Source organism: Teleopsis dalmanni, chromosome 2 (assembly GCF_002237135.1).
Source record: "Teleopsis dalmanni isolate 2A chromosome 2, ASM223713v2, whole genome shotgun sequence".
In the NCBI taxonomy this organism is placed as follows: Eukaryota; Metazoa; Arthropoda; class Insecta; order Diptera; family Diopsidae; genus Teleopsis; species Teleopsis dalmanni.
In genome coordinates this window covers 154,787,289-154,802,675 of record NC_051847.1, presented here as the reverse complement: position 1 = coordinate 154,802,675, position 15,387 = coordinate 154,787,289, and the positions used below count along the sequence as shown (strand labels likewise).

The following is a 15,387-nucleotide window of genomic DNA, read 5'->3' as shown; positions in this document are numbered from 1 at the left end:
ATTGCAATCGTTCTTGAATAGAAGGGCCGTGTGCGATTTCGAGTAAATTGATAGTAAATTCAGGGAAATAGTATATTGTGTCGGTATGGCAGCGAATGTTGGTATTCACTAGAATTTCGATTAGGGTAAATTAGATAAAAATTAAGTAAGTTATGTGTTACCATTGTGAAAATTTTATACCATCTTTAATAAATATATAAATAAATTTGAAAACTTTTAACCAAATATAATAAATAAGTGCAATAAATAAATAATTACATAAGTGCCAAAAAAAATCCAAGAAAATTTTAATTTACTGTACCACAATTTACTCGAACTCACACACGACTATATTATAAATATGTCATATATTAAGTTTTAATAGCAATTTCTTAAGCTTCTTCGGATAACGTACGGTCTCCCATCTTGCTATTGTTATTTGATGCATTCTTTCATTTTCTTACATTGAACATACGCTATAAGACGTACTGCAGTTTTCAATTTGTTTTTTTGCGGAAGGTTAGTTTTTGACATGCAGTGTGGTTTGTAGGAAGCCGGTTGCATTAAAGTTTTAGTAAAAAAAATAATCCAATATGTACAAAATAAATATTATTTATATGGATTTGTAATTAAGTGCTTTAATATGCTCAAATTAAAGTATCGAAATTACGCAAAAGTATTTACAAAATTGTAAAGAGACTGAGCACTTAATGAGACGCCAAACAGATGTGTAAGAAATATAATTTAATGTTATATGAATTGTGTGTATTTAAGTATAAAAATTCTAATATTAAATAGTATTATAACATTTTAATATTTAAAATTCAATTTTCGCATATAAAACCCAAATTATGATTAGCTGTAAATTTTGATCAGCATTTGCGTTTGAAGCCGCGTAGTCCTCTACGCCGTTATGAAGCCATGCGTTGTGGCTTTGTGGCTTTCTTATTTTTTTTTATCGTTTTAAAACGATAAAAAATGTATAAAAAATTTTTTTTTGTACTGAAGTTTTTTATGCAGTGCTAGGTTTAAGAATAAATGCTGTCATGGCGGCGATATTCCTGGAAAGAGTTGGCGCTTCGAAAGCAGCAATGAAATATATTTTATTGCTGCTCTTATTTGGATTGCTTTTTATTAAATAATGTGACTGGAAGTGGGTTTTAATATGACCTCACCCAGTTCATATTAAGACATTGACTTCCATCTTAATAAGATCTGAGTAATGATTCGAGATTATCATTTTTATAAAAAATAAATGTTTTATTTTCTTATTATAGATTTTGTTTTATTATTTATAGGGACTCGCCAATTAATGCTGCCTCAACAGTTGCTGTTATAATTACATTTGTGCCGCTGCAGACATCGCGATCCTTCAACAGTCACTATTCAACTTTAATCGTTTTGGGCAGCACCTGCAAGTGGGCAGAACCTGCTGGCATTGTTCCTGTTTTATGTAGTGAGCTGCACTTTGTTGTAGAGTTGTGGTTCCGTAACTTAAAATAGTGCCACTCCTGGAACTACTCAACTTTTATTATATTACTTGCTCTTCTGTCTAATTGGATGCTACATATATTCAATAATATACTTGAATGCCTGTTACATGAAATCATGACTTGGCCACTCAAAAAATTTTGCCTGTATCCCAAGGATAAAAATATTTTGCATATTTTAAATTACAAATGCCGAAAACATGGGTTAGAAAATGGTTAGATAAACGAAGTGTAAAACGGGTTAAATGTGGATTAAGGATGGGTGTGATTTTAACTGAGATTAACTTGGAACTAAGTGGCAAAATGTGGTTACTTCTCAACTGCAAGTCGTCAGTATTCAATGAATTATAACAGTCATTAACTTATTACAATAGTTGACCATTTATTTCACGATGTATTTTATGAAACAAGCATATCCGCTTCATCAGATGTTAGTTTCAGTGGCATATGATCGTCGGTGTTTGCTAAGTGGAATGAGAATATGAGTCTATCCACGTTTTATATATATTCCGTTATACAAAAATACTTGGTTTCCAATTTTGGCAAAATTAAGACACTTTTTAAAGTGGTACATCATCATTGCTTTTGCTGAATGGCTCTTGGATATTGTCTAGTGTACTTTCGATATAAAGCTATAAGCGTTGTATATTCAGTTTTATGTTGTGGTAAGTTCAATTTTACATCTCTGTAAACAAAAATTCATTACTATATTTGAATATTCTTATAGTGGCAACTTATGTATACTGACATCAAAACCAACTGAACTGAGTGATCTTCCGACTCTATGAAATTACAATAAAAATTCAATAATTCCTATATAAAATGTGATACATCTAATGGTACTGGTGTTCCTTTAAAAATGAACACAGATTTGGTAGAAGAAACATCAATAACAAAATAAACGCATAAATCATGTTACAAATACTTATATATGATGATAACAATAACACTAAACGATCAACATTTTTTTATGAAATTGCCAATTACCAGTGAATATTGCTTGAATAATTACTACAATAAGGATGAGATATGCACTCCCAGCTACTGCTTATGATAACATAATATAATAGACGATGCTGTAACGATGTCATATGCACACGTATTCCTCCTAAATATCAAAGTATTTGGTTTTAATCAAATGAAGTAAAATTTTTTACTTTGATAGTAAGAACTTACAACCGACCATATTTGATGTGGAGAGTGCATTAGTTATTGTATCCTGTTTCATATAGTAAGTATTTATACAGTGGCTCACAGCTTATTTCGTGCAAGCAATATTTTTGTAGATTTAGTCGTGAAAATCCAAAATTTTGTTCAAAATAAAAAATTTTAAATATGCAACTTTAAAGAATGTTTAGTTTTTATTATAAAACAAAAAAAAATTTAGCAAAAATATCAATATTCAAGAAGTTAAGTGAACAAAAACAAACATACACCAAATTCTGACCTCACAGCTTATTTCGTGCAATACATTTTTTTTTAGAAAATTAATAATTTTTGGCATAAAAAAGTATTAAGTGGAATAGTCCTTTTGTTTAATTACTGCCTCCAACCTTGAACGCATTGAAATAACTAATTTTTGAGTATATTCCACTGACATTTTTTGCCATTCCAATTTTAAAGCAGCTTTCATACTTTCCTTGCTATAAATGTTACATTTTCTTATGTTAGTTTCCAGAATATGCCATAAATTTGCTATGACACTAAAGTCAGGTGATTGTGGAGGTGTTTGGATGATGTGTGGATAATTTCCAACAAGCCAAGTCTGCACAAGACCCGACTTGTGCTTCAGATCGTTATCCTGGTAAAAACAGAAATTGTTAATTATGCCTAAATATTCGGCACTTTTATGCAAATTTTGCTTTAATATATTAAGATACACTTCTTTATCCATTGTTGATTCTATAAATTGTAGATTACCTACTCCTGCCGCTGATTTACACCCCCATACTATCACATGCCTGCCGACGGTTTCGCATGCAGTTTACCAAACACCACCTGTACAAGAATAGTTCTTTCTGAAACGCAGTATTTTTTGTCAATTAGAGTAAATTTGATCTCTACGCTTCAGATGGTATATCATATGTGAAATACTATTAAAAATACGCCAAATATATCACATACTAAGCTCCAAAAAGAAAATTTATATGGCACAGTTAAACACGGTGGCAAGCATGTGATAGTATTGGGGTGTAAATCAGCGGCAGGAGTAGGTAATCTACAATTTATAGAATCAACAATGGATAAAGAAGTGTATCTTAATATTTTAAAGCAAAATTTGCATAAAAGTGCCGAATATTTAGGTATAATTAACAATTTCTGTTTTTACCAGGATAACGATCTGAAGCACAAGTCGGGTCTTGTGCAGACTTGGCTTGTTGGGAGTTATCCACACATCATCCAAACACCTCCACAATCACCTGACTTTAGTGTCATAGCAAATTTATGGCATATTCTGGAAACTAACATAAGAAAACATAACATTTATAGCAAGGAAAGTATGAAAGCTGCTTTAAAATTGGAATGGCAAAAAATGTCAGTGGAATATACTCAAAAATTAGTTATTTCAATGCGTTCAAGGTTGGAGGCAGTAATTAAACAAAAGGACTATCCCACTAAATACTAAAATTCACTTTTTTATGCCAAAAATTATTAATTTTCTAAAAAAAATGTATTGCACGAAATAAGCTGTGAGGTCAGAATTTGGTGTATGTTTGTTTTTGTTCACTTAACTTCTTGAATATTGATATTTTTGCTAAATTTTTTTTTGTTTTATAATAAAAACTAAACATTCTTTAAAGTTGCATATTTAAAATTTTTTATTTTGAACAAAATTTTGGATTTTCACGACTAAATCTACAAAAATATTGCTTGCACGAAATAAGCTGTGAGCCACTGTATATATAGAAAGCTGATATAAAAAATTCTATAAAAACATATAAATTTATTTATAGTTGCTGTTGACAATATTATTGCCAAGTACGAGTATTCGGGTATTACAAAACTAACAGCAGTCTTTTACGTGAATATAATTAAATTGTACTCCATCTATGAAACTGCATATAAACTTTATAAACTAAAATTGACGCCAAAAGGTATTTTAGTATAAGATAATTGTTAATATTGTGTGGGAGTAATTTAATTAGATATCTTGTATGTATTTAAATGAATCAAAATGTACAATAGTTTTATACCCTAACTACACAAAGTGATACATACATTGCCTAATGCAGTGATTGAAAACAGATTTGTAATGAAAAATTATTTGAATACAATAATGATTTTCTTAAATGCAGTGATCTATAAATACGTTAGCCAAGATTGTGCAAGTAATACCGCTAACCAAAACAATATTCATTTATAATTGAAAATATAAGTTCCAAATAAATATATTTATATATAAATTATTACTCGTTCCCAGTCCAAGAGAAGGCGCGAAATGTTTATTACTAGAATATAACTATGATTGGTGAAATTGTTCCAACCATTCACAAATACTACTTAATATAACTTAACTACTAAACCTTAAACTAAATATTCGGGATACGACAACCTCGAAATGTTAGGGTTCCATAATTTATAAATATAATATAGCGAAAGCTTAAAAATTTGAGATCATTAAACAAATTTAATTATTAGATTTGACAATAAAAATTTATTTGAACACAAAGTGAATGTAATTTAAACTTCGTTACAAATTTAGTTTATTCTTCGTTTTTACGCTAATACATATTTTCATAGGTAAATATCTAATGTAACATTGTTTAAAATTATATAACTATTTGAATTATTTAATAGAAATGTAAGAATATATGCTTATTTCTTTATAAATGACATTTATTAAATTTTAATCATATTCATGAATGATTTCCTTACTACTGCTGAAATTTAGTTTTTTTGAACTTTAAGTAAATTCACGTCCTTACATTCTAAAATTAAAATTTTTTTTAACACCGAAATCGTATTTTATTATTTGCCGACGTAAATCAATTTTTGCATTTACTTTTGCTAAAAGGTGGAAGCCGGTAATCCCGTCAAAATTTGCCATGTGTGGTAAAATAAAAAAATCTGAGATAATACCAAAAATGTTTACATTGTAATTTTCTGTGATTTGGATTAAGCCATGAATTGATTTTGTTAAGAATGAGAAAGATAACGGTTCGATGTCTTTCAATTCGCATAATTTTTTTATATATTTTTTTTGAGGCACCTGTATCAATAAAAAGTTTAGTCTTTTAGTTCTCTTTTATTTTCCCCAAAACCAGTTCTTGATCTTTGTGAGTTATACTTATTTATGGTATTTTGAAAATTCGTTGTCTTATAAAAATATGATGTGGATCCACATTCATTGGTTTAGCCTCATTCAGTTTCTCTTGTTATTGGTGTTGTTTATTATTATTATTATTATTTATTGATTCAAAAAATTCATACAGCAGTTACAAAATTGATAGAGTTTTATTTAAAATCTAAATTGACAATAAAATATTTGTTGTGTGTCAGATTGGCATACAAATGGAGGTGCATATTATTAATATTATTATTTATATAAATTCATCAATAATTAATCTTCTGTAAATTCTCTACCGTTCAGATTAAAAAGAGCGCCTCTACATTTTAAAAGTAGGCTCGATATGTGCTGACTGTTTTCGAAATAAAAATTATGCATAATGTCATATTGTAGCTGTGAATACATTTCATGAGATCCTATATACTTTGACTGAATAACCTTTGTTGTTAGCATAGTAATTATCCAATTTTTTAACTCTTCCTCTAAACCTATTCTGGAAAGCGAGTCTAGCTTTATTGCTTACATTGTTAAAAGCTCCTTCAACATCTAAAAAGGTTGCCAACGAGTATTGTTTAAAATAAATCGATTTTTCCACAGTACGAATGACCTCATGTAGAGCTGTTTCCGTAGATCTACCCTTGAGGTAAGCATGATGGGATTTAGAGATTGGAAAACGTTCTACCTTTTGTCTTAGGTGAAGCTCTATTACCCTCTCCATTGTTTTTAGTAAGAATAAAGTTAGACTAACCGGCCTGTAATCTTTGGCGGACTCGTGTCCGATTTTGCCTACCTTGGGTATGAAGACGACTTAAACCTGCCTCCAACTAAGTGGTACATAACTGTATTTAAGACACGCTTTGTAAATTTTCCCTAACCATGGAACCACTAAGTCTTGTTGTACTTGTTATAGCCGGTGAGTCACATACCTCTGATGTTGAACTGAGTAGTATTTTTGCCACAGGAGGCGTAGGTGGACATTCCCAACTTCTTTCGGCTTGCGGTATAGCTTGTTCGTCGCCGGACCATACTGGCGAGGCTGTTAGTTCCAGAACGTCCTCAGTATCCCAGCCAAATGAGGTGTAATGCAAGGGACTTGATTTCATTTCCGGTTCAGCTGTGTTCACTGTTTTCGCCATTTCTTCTGTATCGGTGTCTTCGCCGAACAACTCTATAAAGCGTACACAAATTAAGTTTTGGGTTCGTGTTTTGGTTTTTTAAAAAATATATTTTATTTATTAATACATTATTTTATTATTAATAATTTTAATTACAAGTTATTGAATATAATTTATTGTATATGATATATTTAATTTTTATGTTGCTAATATTAAAGAGACCGACCAACGACTTTATTCTTAACGACTTTTTAACTAGACCGTTTCTGTTTAACCTTTCCTAACGACTGACAATTCAAAGTTTTTCCTTTGATGCCTGAAGTCGTTATTGAAAATTTGAAATTGGATTTTATCCAATTAAATTCAAGCTTCTAAAATTCCTAGGAATTTTCTAGAAGCGTCTTTTCTCCATCCAATAGGATTGGAGCTTCTATTTGCTAAAGCACCTCGTCAGCGTCTTTAGCTTTGGCGTCAATAGCCAGATGACGATATCTATGTCCAATAATGATTGAACAATTCATCGATCAAGTATTTCAAATGATACTTGATCTGTTTTGCACAACATAGTTGCGTCTTAAAGGAAAACAATTTTGTTTTCTTTTGCAACATTGTTGCCATAAGAAGTGCAGGCAGTAAGCCTGACTGAAATTAAATATACGAACGCGCGTAGGCCTTATGAAATATCTTAATGTGCAATTCTTAGACAGTTCTTGCCATGTTGATACGTCTCTTGAAATCTATTAAAGTAACATTTATTAGCGTGTAATTACCATTAATTATAGTATGGTTTAATACGACTAATGTGGGCCGTCAACAAATTATTGGTGTCTAGACTACGCAATTTTACAATGACCGGTGATACAAAGTCTATAATTTCATAAGGTCCGGCATATTTCGGTGCTAATTTTGCATTAAAGGCTTCTAGTGCATTAGATAATGGTTGCGAACGATTAAGTACCAGTGTACCGAGTTCCGGTTTCCACTCCCGTCGTCGGAGGTTATAGTATCTGGTCTGGTCTTGTGAGGCTTTTCCTATGTTACTTCTAGCAATAGTGTATATTTCAAGTAGCTTTTGCGCTTTGCTATCTGGAGATTGTGTAGCTCTTCCAAGGCCTGGTGTCACTGCATCATATAATGTACTTGGCATTCGTAGCTCTCTACCTTGGGTAATATATGCTGTTGCGTCTACCTGTTGGTAGTTCCGCGTCCTCAGAAACCACTCATGGCACGGTGGCTAGCCCGGTATGCTCGCCGGTGTTGGGGTGGGGTTCTTGGCAACTGAGGAATCGCTGCAGACAACAACAAAAAATAAAAATCGTGCCATCTTTTTTTTTTTTTTAGTTCGTATCCTAACTAAATCTATCTATAATCCATTAATATTTCATTTATACATTTATTTGTATTCATATAATAATATTCAAATAATGAGTATGATATTCACATAATAATCTAACTTCATTAAGTATTTCAATGCTTAAAAACAAAAAAAACTATTATTTATCTAATTCATTCTACTTGACCTAAATTACTTCAATATATCCACGCAAAAAAAAAAAAATATATATATAACTAAAGCTATTATTATTTATTTGGGTTTCTTAAATTTAAAAAAATCCGCATCGAATAATATGGGGAGAGTCTTGCCCTTGATGGTCACTACTACTGCAGCTGCCTTAGGAAGTTCGGTATACGCCAGGCTTGCACCTAGGTCGCTGGTCCTACCTCTGGGTAACCCTACCGCTTTCATTTCAGTCATGATGGACTCTTCCACTCCCCAGTTGATGTTCTTAACAGCACCAGCTTGTATCGCCATGTTTTCTTTGAATGTGGGAAACACTGGTAATACATCCGGTAATGCTTGAGTGCTGTTCGTAAAATGTTGCATTTTTAAAATCACGTGAAAATAGGTGAATACAATTTCTTTTTAAGGAATCTCTGTCTTAGGAAAAATGATTGGAACGTCGCACTAACACAACCCCTCTATATAGATTCAACAAAATCTCATAATGAAGTTATAAACAAAATAATAATAAATAAAAAAATATATTCTTGTAACTTTTTTTTTTTTTATTATATACAGTAGAATCGCGGAAAAGTTAACCGCTCCGTTTTGGGGTTGTTAACTTTTTCGAGATTGTTAACTTTTCCAAGCGGTTTTCAAAATTCATAAAAAAAAGAAAAAACTACAATAATAAGCATAGATTTGCTTAGAAATAGCTCCTTTTTTTTTTTTGTTTATGTTTTAGCCATTACAAAAGGAAAATTGTTAATTTGTACCAGTTGGTTTAAAAAAGCAGTCGAGAGTTGTTTGTTTTTTTTCTTTGGTGTAATAATTCTTGACCATTTTTGTGCGCATACTGATAAGGTCTGCCACCTGATTTGCATCGTTGTTGTCTTTGGACCATTTTATCAAGGTATTGATGCTTTCAACTGCTTTCGAGAAACTCACTTTCGGTTGTTGAATATCTTCCTCGGTAATTGAATCATCATTGTCACTATCACACACTTCGAAATGTTCCATATCTTCCGTAATTTCATCCTTGTTCCTATTTTCTATATCGTCAATGCTGATGTTAAGATTATTTCCCACTTTCAACATTAACGATTGAACTTCTCGAACTGTATCGTCGTAAACATCGTTTGCTTTAATAAATTTGGACAACGGAAGATCATCTTCACTATCGTATTGATCATCATCCCACTTTTTTTATCTTATTCCACGCTTTTATAAGAATTGATTGCGGCAATTCTTCCCATGCTGAATTAAGTAGCGATATGGCGTCACAAATTGAATGTGCCTTCAAAATATTTTCCACCAGAACGTTTTCTTGCGCGGCAATGTTGCATAACAATTTGGAGCGATATCCTAATTTAACCAATCTTATGGGATTTTGATCCATTGGCTGCAAAGCCGCTGTTACGTTCGGTGGTAGATGCATGGCTACAATGTTTCCATCGTCAGACTTCAGCCTGTCAATTGGCTTATGTGCCGTGCAGTTGTCTATTAGCAACAATGCCTTCAAAAATTTTTATGTCATGTTCATTAGAAATGAAAAATGAAACCAAAAAATAAGTTTACCTGTTTTATAAATGAATTGTGGAACCAGTTGAAGAATAACTGTGCATTCATCCACGACTTGCTTGTATGAGCGTATTCCAATGGATTGTTAAATTCCTTAAAGCAACGTGGTTTTGCAGATTTACCGACCACCAACGCACAGTGTAACGTGTTCATATAACAAGCGGACAAAAATAGTAAATGTTATGCTATTTTCATGAAATTTTGCATAAAGACTTATATTAAGGATAATAAAAAGTTTCTGAAAAATGGGCATGGTCCGCCTATTTTTACGCCCACCTGCCATACAAAGTGAATGATCAAAATGCGCAAATTGGATACAATTTCAATGAAATTTTGCAGGAATATGTGTTTTTATAATATGACAATATTTCTGAAAAATGGGCGTGATCCGCCCATTCTTACGCCCACATGTCTTACAAAGTGAATGATCAAAATGCACAAATTGGATTCAATTTCAATGAAATTTTAGACAAATAAATGTTTTTAAAATGTTAACATATTTCTAAAAAATGGGCGTGGTCCCATTTTTAGTTTTACTGAAATTTAATGCAAAAATAATATTTATAAAAAAGTATCTGAAAAATTAGCATAAAATTCCTTCTTCTAAACCAACTACTTACAAATATAAAGCGTATAAAAAAGAGTTGTTTCAAATAATATATTACTTATAACAAGTTTCATGAGTTTTCATAATATATACATATATCATATACTCGTATTTCAATTACTTTATTCGCTTTCATCAGAGGTGTCACTGAATGTAATATTTTCTATATCAAATTCGGAACCGGAGCAATCTACGCTCTCTTCAATGAAATATTCCGCCATGTCATCATAGGCATGTGATTTCCTTCGCATTTGTTTCCTTTGCGAAGATATAAGTGGTTCCGAAGCTAATAATAAATGATTTAAAAGATCTTTATTCGATGAAACTCTTGATGATTTTCTAGTGTGGTTTAATCGGTGTTTTCGAAATTCTTTATGACTTGCTTCTATTGCATCTTCGGATAGAAGGCCAATTGGTATATTGAAATGTTGTATAACTTCACATCCATGAATCAGTATTTTATGTAAAGTTGCTGGCATATTGTACCATGAGTAATGTACTATATAAATTTCCTGAGTTTTTTGTAGAAGATCTTTAAATGTTAACAAATTTATGGTTTTACCACTTGATAAAATGCATAAAATTATGTACAAATTTTTTATAAACTCTGTGTTAACTCCAGTAATACTAGAAGCTAATTCAAATTTAGAGAAAAATTTTTTAGCTGTGTTTCCATCATTTGATGTTCCGTAGCCTGTTTTGACTCTATCTACAATTAATCCCATTCTATTTCGTAATTCTAATTGAATTTCTTTTTTATTTTTATTAAAAATTTCTTTTGCTTCATCAGTAGTAACTCTCCAGCACCCTAAAGGTATTCTATAAGCAATTTTTAATACACACTCAAAACTTCTTATCCAGGCATGCAACGTTGATAATCCATACTGAAGATTTAATTCATTTGGTGGGCTTGTAATTGCAGTTAAAATATTCATTTTTGAAGGGGTGGCATTGCAAAGATAACAAGTACTACAAGATCTATTTTCAGTTAATACATTTACGACTGCTCCATCAATCATTGTTAAATACATTTTGAAATGAACTTCAACATCAAAGTTGTCAATTTTGAAATAATATGGTTCAAGTTTGTCGATTTGCTGAGACAAATGTTTTTCTGTAGATTGTATTAAATTTCGATTTTCTTTCATGAATATAAATTTTATTGGCCGGCAGTACATTATTGAAGAAGGAGTTTTATTTTCCCATACGAGATCATTGTTGATATTATTTGTCATTTTAAGTGGAACGAACCCCACAATGAACATGAACTCATCGGTAGCGTTTTCATTAGGAAATGTTTGTTTATAAGTACTATGACCTGAGCTGCCATCAAAACCCCATTTACATTCTAATAAAATTTTCATACTGCAATTAATTTTGTTTAATGCTAATAAGCTTTTAGCTGTTACATTAAGCAAAGTTTCGAGCGGCACTTCTGCTGAAGATTCCGACACAAAAATAGGATTAGGTAGCAATTCTTCCTTTGCTTTCTTTATAAGGTGGTAGCTTGGAAAGCAATCAGGATGCATAGCATGTATCACCGACCGCAAAATATTATATTTTCTTACCGATAAATCTAAATCAAAACACAAAGCGATAGCTTTATTTATCGATAAGCGTTTAATTTCATCTGTATAATTTAAACGTTTTGCAGCATGTGTAATTTCTTCTGGTGACTTCAATGATATAAGTTTTTCAACTTTACGTCTTTTTGTTCTATCACAGCTTTCAACATACGATTTTACAGGACGGCCCTTATTATTAAATGCGTTATTACTTATTTCATTTTCACTTCTTAGAGGCTCCAAGGCAGCAGTTGTTGGTTCCTAATTTTGTGATATTACTTCAAGTTTCAGCAACAAGAAATAAAAATGTACTTACGTCTAAACATTTGCAGTCATCGTACCTAAACTCAAAATCAAGCCAGGCGGAATTCTTATTAATAAATTTAGTTCTCATCCTCGAACTATGTAACCACTTTCTTTTTAATTGTATTTCAAGAAAATTGATTTTCTTTTTGAGTTTTTGACTATTTAATTGAAAACCAACTCTTTTCAAAACAAATTCCATCATAATATTTATTTTTTCAACACGATTTTTTTCTGTTTCTGTAAGCCATAACTCAAAAAGTTCTTTAATTTTAATAATTGGTGCCACTGAAAAAATCACATTTCATTAAAAGTTGCAGCTAGATGCAAATAATTTTTAGATATTCTTTAAGTACATACTTGAATAAGTAATTTGTCAAAAAATTAGAAATATAAATTGATATAATTTTGAGAAAAAGACTTTTAAAGTTTAACTTTTATGAACTGATCACGCGCGCGAATTTACTTTTTTAGAATAACGGTAAAATGAAAATAGGAATCAAAACAAAATAAATCAAAGTGTTAACGGACTTACTAAATTATATATTTTACTCATATATGCATTTTATGCAGAGTTGTACCTAAAAAAAACTAATATATGGCTTGAAAGTGCATTGCTATAAACTTAGGTTTTTTCAAAAAAAAAATTAAGATCTAATTAGAGTGACTTTGATGAGAAGATGTGGTCCCATGCATAGAAATTTTTGAAAAATATTTCAGATTTTTCTTAGTAGAAGTATTACCTATCAATATGTAAACCGCTTTTCCAATTCCAATAACCTTCATTTTTTATGATTTTTGTCCGCACTCGTTACACTGTGCAACGGCTTCAACTTGTGCGAACCATCTGCGTTTGCACACAACAAAAATGTAATTCTTTCCTTAACAGTTTTTCTTCCCGGTGCGGCATGTTCGTTTGCTGCGACAAATGTTTTGTCCGGTAATAAACGATAAAATAGTCCAGATTCATCTGCGTTATATAGTTGGGAGTCGGAGATGCCCATTTCATTGATTTTTGCTCGTAGACTATGTACAAACGGAGTTATTTTCGGTGTATCGCTCGAAAGAATTTCCCCACAAATTTTGAGAAGGCGAATACCGTGCCGTTTTTTAAAATTTGCCAGCCATCCATCACTTGCACTAAATTTTTTTCCCGGATACAGAATTTCAAATTCGAGTTTAGCTCTTGATTTTAAGATGGCACCAGTCACTGCACAATTACGCTGCCGTTGATTCAGGAACCAATTGTACAAGTTTACCTCCAGATCAGGATATTCTGACTTATGGAGTGTTTTCTTCTCTGCACTTTCATAAGTGGCCGCCACTGTTTTTAAAATTTCTTGGCGTTTTTTGTTTATTTTACTGATGGCTACTTTAGACACACCATAATGCAGCGCTATTCGATTTCCCGCAATACCGTCATCAAGTTTTCTTAATATATCTACTTTTTGTTGCAAATTTAATCTGATTTGCCGTTTTTTCTGTATTTTTGACATTTTTTTAATAAAAAATTCACAACTAATCAACTCAAACGCTACCGAACAATTCAATCAAGGTAATTTGCGACAAGAATGAAAACATATGTTTGGAGCACAAAACAAAACAGAAAGAAAATAGAATATTCGGGGAATACCCATAATCAAAACTAGAGCTCGCACTGGCTTGTGTCGGCAAAGAAACGGTTGATTTCAAAAAAAAAATTCATACGCTCGGAAAAGTTAACTTCGAAGTTAACTTTTTAGAGCGCTACGTGGACGCCGAAATGCTGTTAACTTTTCCGCGAGATTAACTTTTTCGAGAGTTAACTTTTCCGCGATTCTACTGTACTATAAATACAGAAATTGTTTTATGACGTTTATAATATAATTTCAAACTAGTAATAATAATTTTACCAAATATTTCCTCATATATAGATATTTACGTTATTTCATATATGGATATTTACAATATTTCCTATATAGATATTTACAATGTTTCATATACATATATAGATATTTACAAAGAATTTCATATATACATATTTTTCTAATAAAATTTTACTAAATATTTATGCATGTATAAATATTTACAATATTCACTAATGTCTTCAATATATATATATATTTTTATCAAAAATAATATAATAAACCTACTGTGATTACCAGGTTTTTATTCATTCCTTTCTCAACAACTATTTTTTTTTTCTTTGTTATACTTAATATGGTGACAATTGGTGTATATACAAAAAAAAACTTCCCTAACCAAAACACCAACAAAAGAATAGAAAAGAGAAAAAAAAAAAATTGTAGTACTGATAATAAACATGAAACCAAAAGAAAAAAATATTTAATTATAAAACACTCAGTTTTTAACTGAGAAAATTAGTTATCTCTTTTACGTTTGCTATTTGTTTTCATAGCTTACCTTGCAGCCGCAGAAATGACGTCACTTCAGCCACCGCTGTGTGTGTGTGTGTGACCTAGTTATAAATTCAAAAATCCCAAACAAATAAACAAAGAAATAAATATTTATACATCAGTGGTTGTAATGGATTTTTTTTTTTTCTTTTCTGATATGTTGATATTTTTCTCTTTGATGTTACAGATTGACCCAAAAACAAAAAAAAATTATAGTTATCAAGTCATTCAAAACAGTTTTCTTCTTGTAAATGATAAAACAACCAAATAAAATATATATCTTTTTTTTTTTTTCTTTTTTTTTTTAATTTAATATAAGATTAATAATAACTATCAAATAAATTTAATAAAAAAAAATAATTGAAATTATGCAGTTAAAGCTTTAAAGTTTTTTTTTTTTTTTTATTCTTTTCTTTTATTCAAATTGTATCCTTAATAGCTGGAATACCTGGCCACCGTTGTATCCTAACGGTGGATCCAGTCGCCGTTACTGTCCTTCAGTTCCTGTTGTTTCCTTTTACGTCTGTTAGATATTGAGTGTGATGCTTTTTATTCAAATTCT

At 31.0% G+C, this 15,387-nt stretch overlaps 1 protein-coding gene and 1 long non-coding RNA gene across 2 annotated transcripts; one reads left to right on the top strand and one right to left on the bottom strand.

Moving 5' to 3' along the window:
• The first annotated feature begins 496 nt into the window (after positions 1-496).
• On the top strand, positions 497-5,075 carry LOC119681042. The gene is made up of 4 exons (XR_005252501.1): positions 497-709; positions 1,278-2,134; positions 2,197-2,700; positions 4,424-5,075. It is a non-coding gene; the product is annotated as an uncharacterized LOC119681042 (long non-coding RNA).
• Positions 5,076-8,948: 3,873 nt separating this feature from the next.
• LOC119681041 (jerky protein homolog-like) lies at positions 8,949-14,249 on the bottom strand. Its single transcript, XM_038094105.1, has 2 exons — positions 13,430-14,249; positions 8,949-9,545 (listed from the first exon to the last, which is right to left on the bottom strand). The coding sequence occupies exons 1-2, from the start codon at positions 13,923-13,925 to the stop codon at positions 9,139-9,141; spliced, it is 903 nt and encodes a 300-aa protein (XP_037950033.1). The 5' UTR covers positions 13,926-14,249; the 3' UTR covers positions 8,949-9,138.
• Positions 14,250-15,387: the final 1,138 nt, after the last annotated feature.

Bases quoted from the DNA above. Each gene is read 5' to 3' on its own strand.
- LOC119681041 (XM_038094105.1), bottom strand. From the start codon at position 13,925: ATGTCAAAAATACAGAAAAAACGGCAAATCAGATTAAATTTGCAACAA. The intron at 9,546-13,429 runs GCATCTCCGACT...ACGATAGTGAAG, and splicing joins AGCAAAAATCAATGAAATGG to ATGATCTTCCGTTGTCCAAA.